Source organism: Balaenoptera physalus (assembly GCF_965194825.1).
Source record: "Balaenoptera physalus genome assembly, chromosome: 8".
Classification (NCBI taxonomy): domain Eukaryota; kingdom Metazoa; phylum Chordata; class Mammalia; order Artiodactyla; family Balaenopteridae; genus Balaenoptera; species Balaenoptera physalus.
Window position 1 is genome coordinate 77789199 of NC_138887.1, and position 14839 is coordinate 77804037.

Sequence of the window (14839 nt, forward strand, 5' to 3'; positions counted from 1 at the left end):
CCATCGACAAAACAAAAAGAAACCTACTGAATAGGAGAAATATTTGCAATGATATGACTGTTAAAGGGTTAATATCCAACATATATAAACACCTCATACAACTCAAGATCAAAAAAAAAAAAAAAAAACCCCAAACAACCCTATTAAAAAAATGGGCAAAGAACTGAATAGACATTTCTCCAAAGAGGAAAAGCAGATGGCCAACAGGCACTTGAAAAGATGCTCAACATCGCTAATCATCAGGGAAATGCAAACCAAAACCACAATGAGGTATCACCTCGCACCTGCCAGAATGGTTATCATCAAAAAGAATACAAATAGGGCTTCCCTGGTGGCGCAGTGGTTGAGAATCTGCCTGCTAATGCAGGGGACACGGGTTCGAGCCCTGGTCTGGGAAGATCCCACATGCCACGGAGCAGCTGGGCCCGTGAGCCACAACTACTGAGCCTGCGCGTCTGGAGCCTGTGCCCCGCAACGGGAGGGGCCGCGATAGTGAAAGGCCCCCGCACCGCGATGAAGAGCGGTCCCCGCACCGCGATGAAGAGGGGCCCCCACTTGCCGCAACTACAGAAAGCCCTCGCACGAACCGAAGACCCAGCACAGCCAAAAATAAATAAATAAATAAAAATAAAAGTAGCTATAAAAAAAAAAAAACAATACAAATAACAAATGTTGGCGTGGACGTGAAGAAAAGGGAACCCTCATATACTGTTGGTGGGAATGTAAATTGGTGCAGCCACTGTGGAAAATAGTATGGAGGTTTCTCAAAGAACTAAAAATAGAACTACCATATGACTCAGCAATTCCACTCCTGGGTATACATCCAAAAAAACCAAAAATACTAATTCGAAAAGATACCCACACCCCAACGTTCACAGTGGCATTATCTACAGTTGACAAAATATGGAAGCAACCTAAGTGTCCATCAACAGATGAATGGATAAAGATGTGGTACATATTTACATTGGAATACTACTCAGCCATAAAAAAGAATGAAAATTTTGCCATTTGCAGCAACATGGATGGACTTGGAGGGTATTATGCTAAGTGCAGTAAGTCAGACAAAGACAAATACTGTATGATATCACTTATATGTGGAATCTAAAAATTAAAGAAACTAGTGACTATAACAGAAAAGAAATAGACTCACAGATATAGAGAACAAACTATTGGTTACCAGTGGGGAGAGAGAAGGGGGAGGGGCAATATAGTGGCAAGGGATTAACAGGTACAAACTATTAGGTATAAAATAAGCTGCAAGGATATATTGTACAACACAGAGAATATAGCCAATATTTTATAATAACTAAATGGAGTATAACCTTTAAAAATTGTGAATCACTGTCTTATACACCTGTAACTTATATAATATTGTATATCAACTATACTTCAATTAAAAATTTTAAAATTACTTATTAAAATAAAGCCAAATAAAAATTCTGATTAGTAAATATCAAATCTTGAAATAAAAGTTTTAAAAATACAAATTGTTTAATATTGCAGAAGGTCCTTCTGTACCTGCTCTGCTTATGGTAAATTGTGTGTACTTCTCCAGAACCACAAACCGGAACAGGAAGAGAAGTAATATGAAATTTCACAGGTCTGGAAAGGTGACTTCACTCTGTTGAGCTTGTCTACTCTTGTATACTCCTGGGGTGGAACTGCTGGTCACCCATTAGGTGTGTATGGTTGGCTACAGTAGCTACTGTCAAAGAGTTCTCCAAAGTGGCTGTACAAATCCACATTCCTCTCAGCTGTGTGGGAGAGTCCCAGAGCATCACTTTGCACTTTCCATCATTTCCATTTTAGGCATTCTGGTGGGTATGTGCAATGCTATTTCTATAACTAATACATTCTTTATTTTTCTATTCCCTCTGTAGAAAGGGAATCCAGTTTTTGCAGCCAACCCTCCCTTGGGGCAGGAGGGAGGGAAGAAGCCATTTCCGGAGGGTCCATCAGCGGGGGCCTAACTACAAGAGGGAGGTCAGCTGAAGCAAGGCCAGGCAGAGGGAATCCCAGGCACCTGGACGCTCATCTCCACTCTCCGGCACATTACCTTTTCCCAGCCTTTCCTCATCTCTGCTGATTCAAATCTTGTTCGCCCTTCAAAGGCTGGTCAGCACTGATCTTCTCCAAAAAGCCCGTCATTCTTCCCCTTCCTTTCCCCAACTTTTGTCTTTACATTGGAAGGCATGGATGGGTGAAGGTGGGCAAATCATTAACCTCTCTTGATCTGTTTCCTTATCGGAGGATCATCTGAGCTGAGCAATATTGAGTCTAAGTCCTTATCTGATGTGATGTCTAATGAGCCTTTAAGAACCAGGGGGCGAAAGAACACAAACAGAAGTGTGTACTCCGTCGGTGAGCCAGAGCGTCAGGGCCCCTGAACAAGCCTGTGCTCTGAAGGTCCCCATGAGTTTCGGTCAGCATGTGTCGGATGGAGCTGCATCCTTGAAGCCCCACTGACGCATAATCGTGCAAACCTGTTCACTGGGGGGTCTACCTGGGACCTCGTAACCCTCCCGTGCGCCCACAGTGGGGCAAGCCCTCTAAGGGCTCTGAGGGATTCCGGGTCCTTCCGGGATTTTGTGTCGAATCGGCTGGTGGCGACCAGACGCCGCGTCGGGGGTGGGGAATGTGCGGCTGCGCGCGCACCGCGGCGTTTACGCGGCGATTTCATCATGCACCCGGCCCGGCCGCGCGCGCCGCTTCCGCCGCCGCCCCCTCCGGACCTCCCAGGGCAGCCGTCTCATGCCCTCTCTGCGCCCGGCGCTGCTTAGAGCCGCCCGCGCCGCTCTGCTGCTGTCGCCGCCGCCCCGGCTCCCGGCCCGGCCTCCTCTTCTGCCCTGCCGGCCCATCAGCAAGCCAGCCCGCGCCCCGACCTCGTTCCCCGCTGCCGCCTCCCGGAGCAGCATGGATGGCGCGGGGGCTGAGGAGGTGTTGGCACCTCTCAGGCTAGCGGTGCGCCAGCAGGTACCGGCATTCTTCGCTTCCCCTCAGCCGCGGCTCTCCTCTCCCTGGTCCCCTCCTTCTCATCCTATCTCTCTCTCTTCCCCGGGCACCGGTCCACCTCGCCGATTATCCCTCTCCTTCATTCTCTGGAAGCACTTGGTTTCTAGGCATCTTCCTCGCCCACCCCACGTTGGACACAAGTCCCCGCGTGCGCCGGCCACCTTCCCTCCGGTGGACCCCTGTCCTCCCCTCTCCTGGGGTGACTTCCTCGGATCCCTCGACATTCTGCCTCCCTCCTCATGCGATCTGTTCTCCCTTCGCAATCCTTGTTACTGCCCGTACCACTTGCTTCTCCGATGGGGCTGGCATCTGTGACCCTTTGCTTCTCCTCCTGTCCTAGCTCAATAGCCTCAACTAAAGATTTCCAGTCCCTGCTGTGTTCTTTGTGCTTCCTGGGTGGCGAGATTCCTAATTCTTCCCTGATCAATTACGAGCCGAAGCTGCGGGTTCTGTCTTCTTACTGCCTGACTCTTGTTTTTTAATCTTCAGGATGCTTTGAATAGTGTTTCCTCCTTGACATCTTCCTTCATTCGGTGCTTAGTTGGCCGAATGATCCGTTGAGGAAATAAAAATAGTTGAAACGTGGATGTGGGGAGGTGCTGAACTTTTTTTTTTCTTTTCTAATAATGTGAGTTCATCGTCCTTCGCTTCTGTCACCTCTTCTGCGTTCCCCAGAATGAGTGAGCTTTCAGATCGTAAACGTGGGAAGCTGTAAATGTCCCTGAGTGACTCGGTGAAGTCAGCCATCCTTCGTATGGAACATTTTGAAATTTGATTTTGCGGAAGGGAGGGAGGTTTCATGGGCTGGAGAGCTTGGTGATTTAATACAGGCCTCCTTTTCCTAGGGCACTGCATGAATATCAGGGTTTAGAGAGAACAAGGAAAAGGTTATTTCAAAGGGATTCTCACATCCAGTCAGGTAGATCCAAAAGCTCGTAATAGGACCCCGAGGATTGATGACCTAGTAGTGAGCACCGAATGGGTTTCTCCTGCACGGGCGCCTGATGCAATAACTTGCCTTAGCTATGGAGGGTGGATCCCTCCCTCGGAAATAATTCATTGGGGCAGAGCTGCCGAAAATTCGGCAAATTCTGCCACTTTATCTACTTCTTTCTAGTTTGAGCCTGACTGATTCAGTAGTGTTTTATTTTGAAATTTCACTATGGGCTTAATTTTTTCTTTATTCTTGATACCAAAGCGCTGTGAATGCATATTCTCCATCTCCCTCCACCCACCCTCCCCAAATGAAATTAGGTGTGGTTCCTTTGTCTTTTCTCTAACTCTCAACTTTTTTTTTTTTTTTCCACTTCACTTTAGAAGGGAGAATACATCTAATTTGGAAAAACATACACCCAAACCCCTCCCTCTGCCACGTTAGCCTGGAACTGCAGTGCAAATTATCCATCTGTAGCAAGACTGTGGAACTAGTTAACTGAAGTAAACTTTGATGATGGAATAGGCTTCCGATGTTATTACTATCTGTGTATTGTTTATGTTGGCTTGATTGTTAGTTTTTTGGTACTTCAAAGTATTTTTTGAATATGTAAGTTAGTTTATGTAAGTTAGTTTTTGGTTTTTTCCCTAATTTTCCAGGACCACACATATATTAGTTAACTACCTGGAACTTTGAATTGCACTGATTCCAGGGTCAATTGGAAGGGAATTTAAAGATCATCTAGTTAAACCGTTTTTTTTTCTTGGTTTTTTTTTTTGGTTTGTTTTTTTGCTTATATGAGGAAATGAGACACATGGTCACTTCTACTCATTCTGCATATTTCCACTGTGAAGTTTGTGCAGTTGAAGGCATCCTTGGAGTGGGATTTTTTAAGGTGATTAATAACTGGTCTTGATAGTGGCATGTGTTTCAGATAAATATGTATTTCATATAAATTTCCCAATCTGCTGTGCTAAGTGGATGCTGTTTTCTAATGATTTGGTTTGTTGATTGACTGAAATGTATCAACAAACTACCATCTTATTTCCCCTTTTATTTCATAAAAGAAAGTGTATTTTAATACCAAAGAAAGGACAGACCATAACTCAGAATAAAGAACAGTCTTTTATATTTAACAGGTTTAGCTTTGAAAAAAGGTCTAATACGTTGTCTTTTTTTTTTCTTTTTTTCCCCCTTTTACTGCATATTGGTGAAAACTTTGTCCTGGAGTATCTTGTTTGGGAACTATTGCTCTAGGGCAGTGGTTCTTAAAGAGTGGTCTGCAAATTCTTGGAGGTCTCCAAGGTCAAAACCATTTTTATAATAAAACTAAGAATGTTATTTGCATTTTTCATTGTGTTGACATTTGCACTGATGGTGCAAAGCATGGTGAGTAGAACTGCTGGCTCTGAGCACTAATCAAGTCAGAGATACTAAGCCAAGCCATTATATTCTCTGCCACACTCTCACACATTTTTTAAAAAAACAAAAAACAAAACAAAACCTCAGTTTTGCTTTAGAGTATCCTTGAAAAAGCAGTAAGAAATATTATTATTTTAAATATTTATTTATTTATTTTTGGCTGCGTTGGGTTATCGTTGCTGTGCGCAGGCTTTCTCTAGTTGCGGTGAGCTAGGGCTACTCTTCGTTGCGGTGCGCGGGCTTCTCATTGTGGTAGCTTCTCTTGTTGCGGAGCACAGGCTCTAGGTGAGTGGGCTTCAGTAGTTGTGGCATACGGGCTTAGTTGCTCCGCGGCATGTGGGATCTTCCCGGACCAGGGATCGAACCCGTGTCCCCTGCATTGGCAGGCGGATTCTTAACCACTGCACCACCAGGGAAGTCCCAATAAGAATTATTAATTTTATTAAATTCGGACCTTTGTGCACACATCTTTTTAATATTCTGTGTGACTAAATGGGAAGTATGCATAAAGCATACCCACACATGATGATTGTCTGAGGAAGAGCACTTATGATTGTTCGAGTTGCAAGAATGAAACACTCTAAAATGTCTGACAAAAAATTGTTATTCAGTCTTGGGTATTGGACATTCATTCATTTTCCGGAAAATGAGTGAAGTGAGACTGTCACTTCAAAAAGCAACTGATAGTATTTGTGGCCAATAATAAAATTCAATTTTGGGAAATTTTAGAGCCCTTGATTTTTCTCTGCTTTGATTTTCTGAACTGAGAGTGCCCATTAAAACTGTTGCTTAATCCACAAAGGACAAATGATAAGTTTATGAAGTTTTTGTCAACGGTTATAAAACTTGGAAATCTGAAATTAATTTTTTAATCTTAACAAGAACCCTCTAGGCCCATATGTGTAAAGCCAAACATCTTAAAAAGGTGAGGAAGTGTTTTGTTTTTCCTTGGCCAACTGAATATGCATCATGATATATATGAAGGATGCATGAAAAAGATCCCTTGAAATGATTTCTCACCTAATAACTATTCTGCTTTATAATCACAGACTCTTAGTTCTAATATATGTCTTTATGGTAAGAATTTATGCAGGAATTAAGCTTCTAGTTGATGTTTCTTAAAGGTAATTTAGAAATATTGATGATGTTTCACATCGGTTTCATTCAACACACACACGCTATAGTTGGTGGTGAAGAAAGAGGGAAGAAAATAATTAGAAATTAGGAATCCTTAAGTACTTACTTTCCATGTTTCGATCACCTCCAATTCTTTTGTTTACACAATTAAATCATGGTTTTAATTATTCCATTATTCAGAATAAACATGATTATTTCCTTAATTCACTGAGAGTTTTAGAGATGATGAACTCAGTGTAGGAATCCTCACTCTCCCACTGCTTCTGTTGATAGCTAGCCTATCCTTGAATCTATGTGTGCCTGATTCTATGCCTGAACTTTAAGAGACAGAAAAATGATTCAGGAAAACTTAATTTTAATTTAAAAAATTTTTAATTCTTCCTACCTTTACCTTTACCTACTTGTGGCCTTGCTTGCCCAGTGTCCTTTGAAAAGCTCCCAAAGAAAATATGGGAGTGCCAATACTTGACACATAAGGGTAGGTATTCAAAAGAACTGCTTGCTTACTTCTTTAAGCCATTCAAAAAGAACTGCTTGCCACTCTCTTTTCAGAACACAGACCCTCACAAGGTTCTTATCCCCATCAAAAAGCACTATTAGTGAACATTTATGAGATAAGTATTCTGATGGGTAGAGGAAGGGAAAAGAACCACTGGATGAGTAAAGAATAAGCCAGTAGATATTTACCAAGTACTAAGTGCTTAGTGTTGTGCTAGGTTTAGGTTGTGATAGCAGGCAACAAATATTTGAGTGCCAGAATTGACATGCCGGAGTTCCTGTCTTAAAAGAGGCTGCTTTATAATGACAGGGACAGATAAAATGCATGTAAATAAATAAGCCAATCCATTGATAGGGTGATTTCAGGTATTATACATGTAATAAAGAAGTTACAATAAAGTTAGAAGGTGACTGAGGATGTTGCTTTAGCTAGAGAGGTCAAGATAATAGAATAAAAACTGCTAGTATAATAACAGACCAGATTTATTTGTATGCAGTAAGAGATTGAGAGGAAGAACCAATTCAATGGTTCTCAACTATATCAGACCCAGTGTACCCTTTTACACCAGATATTTTGAAATTCTCCATTACTACCCTGTAATGAAATTCATATGAAATATCTACATAAATTAAAGAAAGATTGTGTACACATAATGCTCTAAATGTAATACAAATAAATAAAAAGTAATTTATAATAAAATAATATTATTTTAATATGTAGATTTGGGGGTATGACTCCACTGGAAGTTATACTGAATTAAGCAGACGCTTATACCTCTACGTAGATTTACTGTGAATGCAGTTGCTGTAAGTGCACATTGATAGAGGTATACTGTATTGTTTACTCAGATAGGACAGCAGCATAGCCTGTGGTCACATGGTTTGTTTGTTTTTTATTTCAAATAGTAACAACTTTGTAAAATTCTGATCAAAACAAGGTACAATTTTCCTTTTTTTTTTTTAAACTGTAGTTGATTTTAGTCTTCCTTTAAATTACATTTTCCTGGGTGCATTTCTGGAGAATTCAGTGTATGTTAAAACTGGGAAAATTCTTCTCATTGTATATAAGCAGAGTTAGGCTCTAGGTTGAGATCATTTTATACAGCTTTTTCACCTCCTAACTGGGACATTCTAAAGTAGAATGAATTGCAGGAGAGGGAGACTGTCATTGAATGAGGGAAAATAGGCAGGAGCTTGGAAAATATCAACAACAGGGGGAAAGGGTGATGACAGGCTCCTCAAAGGAGCTAGAGTTTTAGAAGGAGAAAAGGGGAATTAGTTCGAAAGTACAGAGGGGAATAAGGAGGACATCTATCCCGTTTCCATTCTCTTCTCTGTGTCTCATTACCTCATTTGTATTTTCAACTTTGTCTCTCTGCTGCATTCCATGGGATGGAAATTATCCACGGATAACTTCTTTAGGTCGTTCTTCTAGGTCACTAATTCTCTCTTCAGCTGTGTCTGATCTGCTATTTAAACTGTCCAGTGAGTTTTGAATTTCAGTGATTTATTTCCAGATGATCTGTGTGGCTCTTTTTCAAGTCTCCTGATTGTTTCTGATAGTCTCTTGTTCTTTGCTCATGTTGTTGATTTCTCCTTTTATTTTAGTTTAAACATCTTGAGCATTTAAAAAGTATATTTGGTCATTCTAATACTTTTAAAGGATGTAATTTTGTTATTTGTCATTTCTGCTGAGTCTCACTCATGGTGACTTCTTTCCTCATGGATTTTTAAATTTTGAGTTTAGTGCTTATTATTTTGGTAACCCTAATCTGGGAAAATCCTGAAAGGCCTATGGAAGGTCTACTCCTTTAGAGAGCAGTTGCTTCTGTTGGGCACCCAAGGGCTCTATTAATTTGATAACTTTAATTTCTTATCTTGAAGTTTCCCAGACCATGTGGTAGTGTTTTGTTTGTTTTCTCAGATTGCCTATTCCACCACATTACTGTAATAAAATCAGTGTACAGGGTTGTTGGAAGTGAATAAAGTAGTCTAAAGAAAGTAGCAAGGAAAAAATTCCAACAATAAAGGGCAGAGGAAGATTAGCCAGTAGTGACTGAGAAGAAATGTTCAGAGAAGTAAGCAGAAAACTAAGATAGTCATTTTTTTGTATGCAAGAAAGGAGAGGGATTGAAGGAGAGGGTAGTCTATTTATTGGTTCTTCTGTGTTCTCAGTAGTTATATTGCTCTTTACTTTTTTTAAAAAAAAATTTTATTTATTTATTTATTTATTTTTGGCTGTGTTGGGTCTTCGTTTCTGTGCGAGGGCTTTCTCTAGTTGCGGCGAGCAGGGGCCACTCTTCATCGTGGTGCGCGGGCCTCTCACTGTCGTGGCCTCTCTTGTTGCGGAGCACAAGCTCCAGATGTGCAGGCTCAGTAGTTGTGGCTCACGGGCCTAGTTGCCCCATGGCGTGTGGGATCTTCCCAGACCAGGGCTCGAGCCCATGTCCCCTGCACTGACAGGCAGATTCTCAACCACTGCACCACCAGGGAAGCCCTTGCTCTTTACTTTTTATCAATGCTTTTCTCTCCACCATCTGTCTCCTCCCCACAAAGAAAACAAACAAACAAACCAGTAATAATCACCCTGCAAGCATAGTTATTTATGTACTTGTATTTGGATATTCTGCTAGATTATTAATGCTGAGGGCAATGAACTACAGTTACTCATAATGACCTTTCACATAATAAACATTTGAATTTCCTCATTCTTACATGGATACTTTTTAAAAGGCATGCTTAAAAACCCATTCCTAACTTTTCTTGACTTCTGAAACCAGTTGTGAATACAGATTCTCTTTGTTGGCTAGGGAGATCTTGTGCGAAAACTGAAAGAAGATAAAGCACCCCAGGTCGATGTAGACAAAGCAGTAGCTGAGCTCAAAGCCCGGAAGAGGGTTCTGGAAGCAAAGGTGAGTCTCAGGATCCTCAAAAAGGAATGTAAGTAGGTATAGGATTGTTTATCTGTATTTAGTCTCTAGGAGAGACCTAGAAAAGTTTCTGAACAAGTAACATTTGCTTTATCTCTATTTATCCAGTATGCCTTCTCCTCCTCGTCCTCTACTCGGCAGACTCCTCATCCTTTCAACGTGTAATTCAGAATTTCTCTACAAAGCCTTCCTCAACCCTGACCTACCCCTTCTCCCCCGAGACTCAAATCCTAGACTGGTTATGTTCCATGAATTTCCCTGGAAGGCATTGTGTTCTTTATGAATTCTCCTATACCTGCAAATAATGGTTATGCTGTTTTAAATTATTTTCTTTTAAGGAGAAGTTCTAGTCACCTGATACCTGCTCCCAAACTTTTCAAATTATAAACGTCCCATCAACAAACTGAAATCATTTGGAGTTTTTTCTTTTTTTGGCTGCACTGCATGGCTTGTGGGATCTTAGTTCCCCAACCAGGGATTGAACCCAGCCCCGTCAGTGAAAGCACCGAGTCCTAACCACTGGACCATCAGGGAATTTCCTGTTTGGAGTTTTAAGTTGCTATTTTGCTACAGTGATCCACTAAAAATTCAGATATTGCTTATCAGTATCTGTATCTAAGTAAGCTTAGTCTTGTAATCTTGGAAATGATCGTATACTTTCCTAAATAATTAACTAAAAGTATCTTTTCTGTAACTCAAAGGGGAAAAAACCTTAAGGTTTCTATTGTTTTAAGGGTATCAAAATCTTGTCTGATAAATTTTATACTGAATTCTGCTGAGGAATAAAATAAATTCACATGTATAAATTGAAATTCCCACTCACTCGTTCAATCACATATTTTCTCTTTAAAAATCCCTTACAGGAGCTAGCGTTACAGCCCAAAGATGATGTTGTGGACAGAGCAAAAATGGAAGATACCCTGAAGAGGAGGTTCTTCTATGATCAAGCTTTTGCTATTTATGGAGGTAGGGGATTAATGAGAGAAAGAAAAATTGTATTGTTAGTGGCTTTAATATTCTTCTTAAATCAAAACCACAGCTTGCTTGATATCTAATAGTTTCAGGTCACACAAAGCAGAGGATAGATATCTTGCTTTCATTTGTTTAGAGTCATTCATTTGGCATGATATCAGTTCTTATTTCCCTCAACCCTATTTATTTTTGGAGATAGCATTTTTCCATTAAGACTTAGGGAATTTGGAGAGGCCCAGATATTAAGTGTTTGATGTGTCCATGTACATATCAGACCCTTCTTAAAATGCCAGTGAAGACCTGAGAGCAGTAGAGGGCCATTCTAGCACTGGCTGACTGTACTGTGCCGCTCCCCACAAGGGCAGTGGTAAACCATAGTTTCTAGATTATTCATTATGGCAACTGCCAGGAGAAAACATTCTTCATGGCTATGCAGATAAATCTCTACATCTTTCTGAACACTATATGAATTTATGTAGACCAGTATAATTCACTGATATTTTTCATAGTTAACAGAGATTACTGCAACAATATTAGACTTTCAGTACTTTGCCACTGAAGCTTGATTTGAGTTTTAGTCTGAGCAGATCTCTAAATGTTTAACTTCTTGAGGTTTAAATAGTGGCTCAAATACCCAAGAATAAATTAGAGAATTGGGTGCTAAAATTTGAGATCACTGTTATTCAGCTGATGCAGCAAATTATTTTCTAATTTCTATGGCAGAAAACTATAATTTGCTTTTTCATTTTGTTTCTTACATATGGAGGAATTTTGTTTTTAGTTTTTTGCTAATCCTACTTGAAATTTCAAATATGGAAATACTGCAGTTAATGGAGTAAGACCATTTTAGTTTTACTTCTGTCAGCTAGCTGGAAATAAGGCGCTTCAGTATTAAGGGATTTGAAGTGTTGTCTTGAACACATTTTTAGGGAGTATGTGAAGTCTTACAAGTATCAGTTTCTCACGTCTGCTTGCTTTGATTCGTTCAGAGTGACAAGGTAGAGTACCCGTTTTCCTCTCATATTTTGCAGGTGTTAGTGGTCTCTATGATTTTGGGCCAGTTGGATGTGCTTTGAAAAACAATATTATTCAGACCTGGAGGCAGCACTTTATCCAAGAGGAACAGATTCTGGAGATTGATTGCACCATGCTCACCCCTGAGCCAGTTTTAAAGTAAGGTCTTTACTTTGAGGGTTGACATTCTTTAATATGCATACTTAAGTAACTTTTTGATTCAAAAAACTACCCCTGTTCATTGTGAAAATCTGGAAAATAAAGAAAAACAAAGAAAATATATACTTATTGCCCACAGGTAGCCATGTTAAAAATGTTGTATTTATCCTTTCTGTCTTTTTAAGTTCATATGCATTTAGTAGCACAGTGCTTTTTTTCACATAATATAGGTGAACATTATGTCATTAAGTATTCTTCTAAAGTATTTTTAATGACAGAATAGTATTCTCTTTTATGGATGTGCCATAATTTACCTAACTAGTGCATGAGTGTAGGCATTTAAGTTGTTTCTGATGTTTGATTACATTGAACATCCCAATAGATGAATTTTTATGTATATCCTGATTATTTCCTTAGTATAAATTCATAGAAGCTCTGGGCAAAGGTGTATATGTATTTTAAATCAAATGCTACTATTTGTATTGATGCTTCAATGCAGAAATTTAGATTATTCCTACCAACATTGTTGAAAGCAGGTCAGGATTTCTCAAATACGAAACTGAAAGAGGAATTCTTACATTTTGTATCTCATCACTTCATTCATCTAATGTTGCCTGTTAAAGAGCTAATTTTCGCTATTTGTATAGTTTAGGCTCTCTCTTAATAATTTCAGCCAATTAAAACAAGTTGAATTCTTGATGAGGGATCAGGACAGCCTATTCTTTAGCTACTTGCCCCACTAATAGCTGTCCAGAGAGAATGCCAGTGTCCAACCAGGTTTCAGTGCCAGAAAACTCTTTCCTTAAGGTTCAGTGTCTATACTGAGTTATCACAAAGTCTTGGCTAGTCAAATTCCCCATGGTTTTGGCCTTTGCTTAGATCAGTAATAATAATGGGATAGGCATGGATTTATTGATTCTGCAAAGTAGCACAGACTTTATGACAATTTGTGGAAAAGTGTAATCTAGTTAGTATTTTTATTCCTAAGGGGAGGAAGAAGTTGGGGAGAGGGTGGGAATAGATTTGAGGAAGAATTTTCTTTGGTGTACATTTTTATCTACCATGGGATATATCATAATAGATATGGGAGCTTCCATCTTTCAGATATACAGATGTAAACTTTGGATAAATATATAGAAGGGAGATTGTCTTATAAGGTAAAATTTATGTGTTAATTTGTATGAAAATGACTAATTGGCTTGGCATTTATTAACTTAGGACTTCTGGCCATGTAGACAAATTTGCTGACTTCATGGTGAAAGATGTAAAAAATGGAGAGTGTTTTCGTGCTGACCATCTATTGAAAGGTATGGTTCTTCATCTCAGATAAATAACCTTTCAAGTAGGATTGATCAAAACAAAGGGTTTGGATTAAACTTTTCTCTCAAGTTTTTAAATTTTTTCTTGGGACATAACATATAAAGAGTAAAGTGCACAGATCTTAAGTATACAGAACAAGACCCTTATTGAAAAAAAAAGTTATATACAGATAATTAGAAGTTCTAAGTCATGGAAAGAATCAAGACAATATCGTGACTGTCCCTGTAAAATCAACCATGGGATTCATATAAATTAAGAACATTATCCTTGGGTTCGTTTTTTTACCTGCCCAACATTGAAACTCAAAAGTACATTGTCCTTTTTCCCATTGATTGAAATTGACATGTACTAACACTGTTGTTCTTATAGCTCATTTACAGAAATTGATGTCTGATAAGAAGTGTTCTGCTGAGAAGAAATCAGAGATGGAAAGTGTCTTGGCCCAGGTGAGTACTTGAGAGATCACAATAACCCAGGTAGGTGCTGTCTGTCTTTCAGCATTTGATAACTGTTGAATTCCATATTCTGCTGACCTGGTCACAATAGTGAAAAAGGAGAGTTTACCTTCTGTCCCTCATATCATCTCTTTTTGCATTTTTATTTCCTTTGTCAACCTTTTGTGGCTAACCTTTATTTCTGTCAAACTAGCAAGTCAATGTAAATAGGCATGAAATTAGTTCTCTCTCCTCGGAAACCAGTTTTCTGGATTTAACAGCAAAAACCAGGACAGTGTCTAATGATGGATAGCGTTCAGTGTGGAGATTTAGGGCAGATATCGACATGAGCACTGTCTCATCAGCCACTTGATCTGCTTCTGGTTGCACTGTCCCTGACTACGTGCTATTCTTTTTAGAACCTGATGGAGCAGGCCCCTGCTTTTCCTGTAGACCTTTAGTTTTATAATTTGTATTGAAGTTGACAAGTTTTAGGAAAGGCATTGAGATCATCTATTCTGACTTTTACCAAGTGCAGAAGTACCTTCTATATCAGAAGTAGTTCTTATCCTTTTTTTAGGTCACATACTATGTTAAAAATATGATGAAAACTGCACACCCTTGCCCTAGGAAGTTGAACATGCCTGTATGTGAATGTTGCTGATTTCTCACCTCATCCATCCTTTTAAGCAAAGTACATTTCTCCAGCACCATGTTTGATCATGAGGTCCACCAGGGCTCACCTCTTAGATTTTTTTTACTTCCTTGGATAAAAGAAAACAACAACCAGTGCCGTGTTTATATATTTTTTCTTTACATTGGTATATAAATGAGGCTGAATGTAGGACTCTAACTCTGCTTTTCTCTCATGAAAATTACTGGATACTTCTCCACTGTTGCCCTAATTTTTTTAAACATGCTGATTTTCCTCTGTGGTATCTAGCTTTCCAACATTAGCTGAGAAATTTTCTCCTTCCTCATTTAAATTGAAAAACCTCTTAATCTGG

At 39.5% G+C, this 14839-nt stretch overlaps 1 protein-coding gene across 1 annotated transcript in view; it reads left to right on the forward strand.

Moving 5' to 3' along the window:
* Nucleotides 1–2683: 2683 nt before the first annotated feature.
* Nucleotides 2684–14839, forward strand: part of GARS1 (glycyl-tRNA synthetase 1) — a 38848-nt gene continuing 26692 nt past the window's right edge. The window contains exons 1-6 of the mRNA XM_082472206.1: nt 2684–2973; nt 9814–9915; nt 10797–10899; nt 11937–12078; nt 13297–13385; nt 13768–13844. Coding sequence (XP_082328332.1) covers nt 2752–2973; nt 9814–9915; nt 10797–10899; nt 11937–12078; nt 13297–13385; nt 13768–13844 — 735 coding nt within the window. The 5' untranslated portion in view covers nt 2684–2751. The remainder of the gene's footprint in view (nt 2974–9813; nt 9916–10796; nt 10900–11936; nt 12079–13296; nt 13386–13767; nt 13845–14839) is intronic.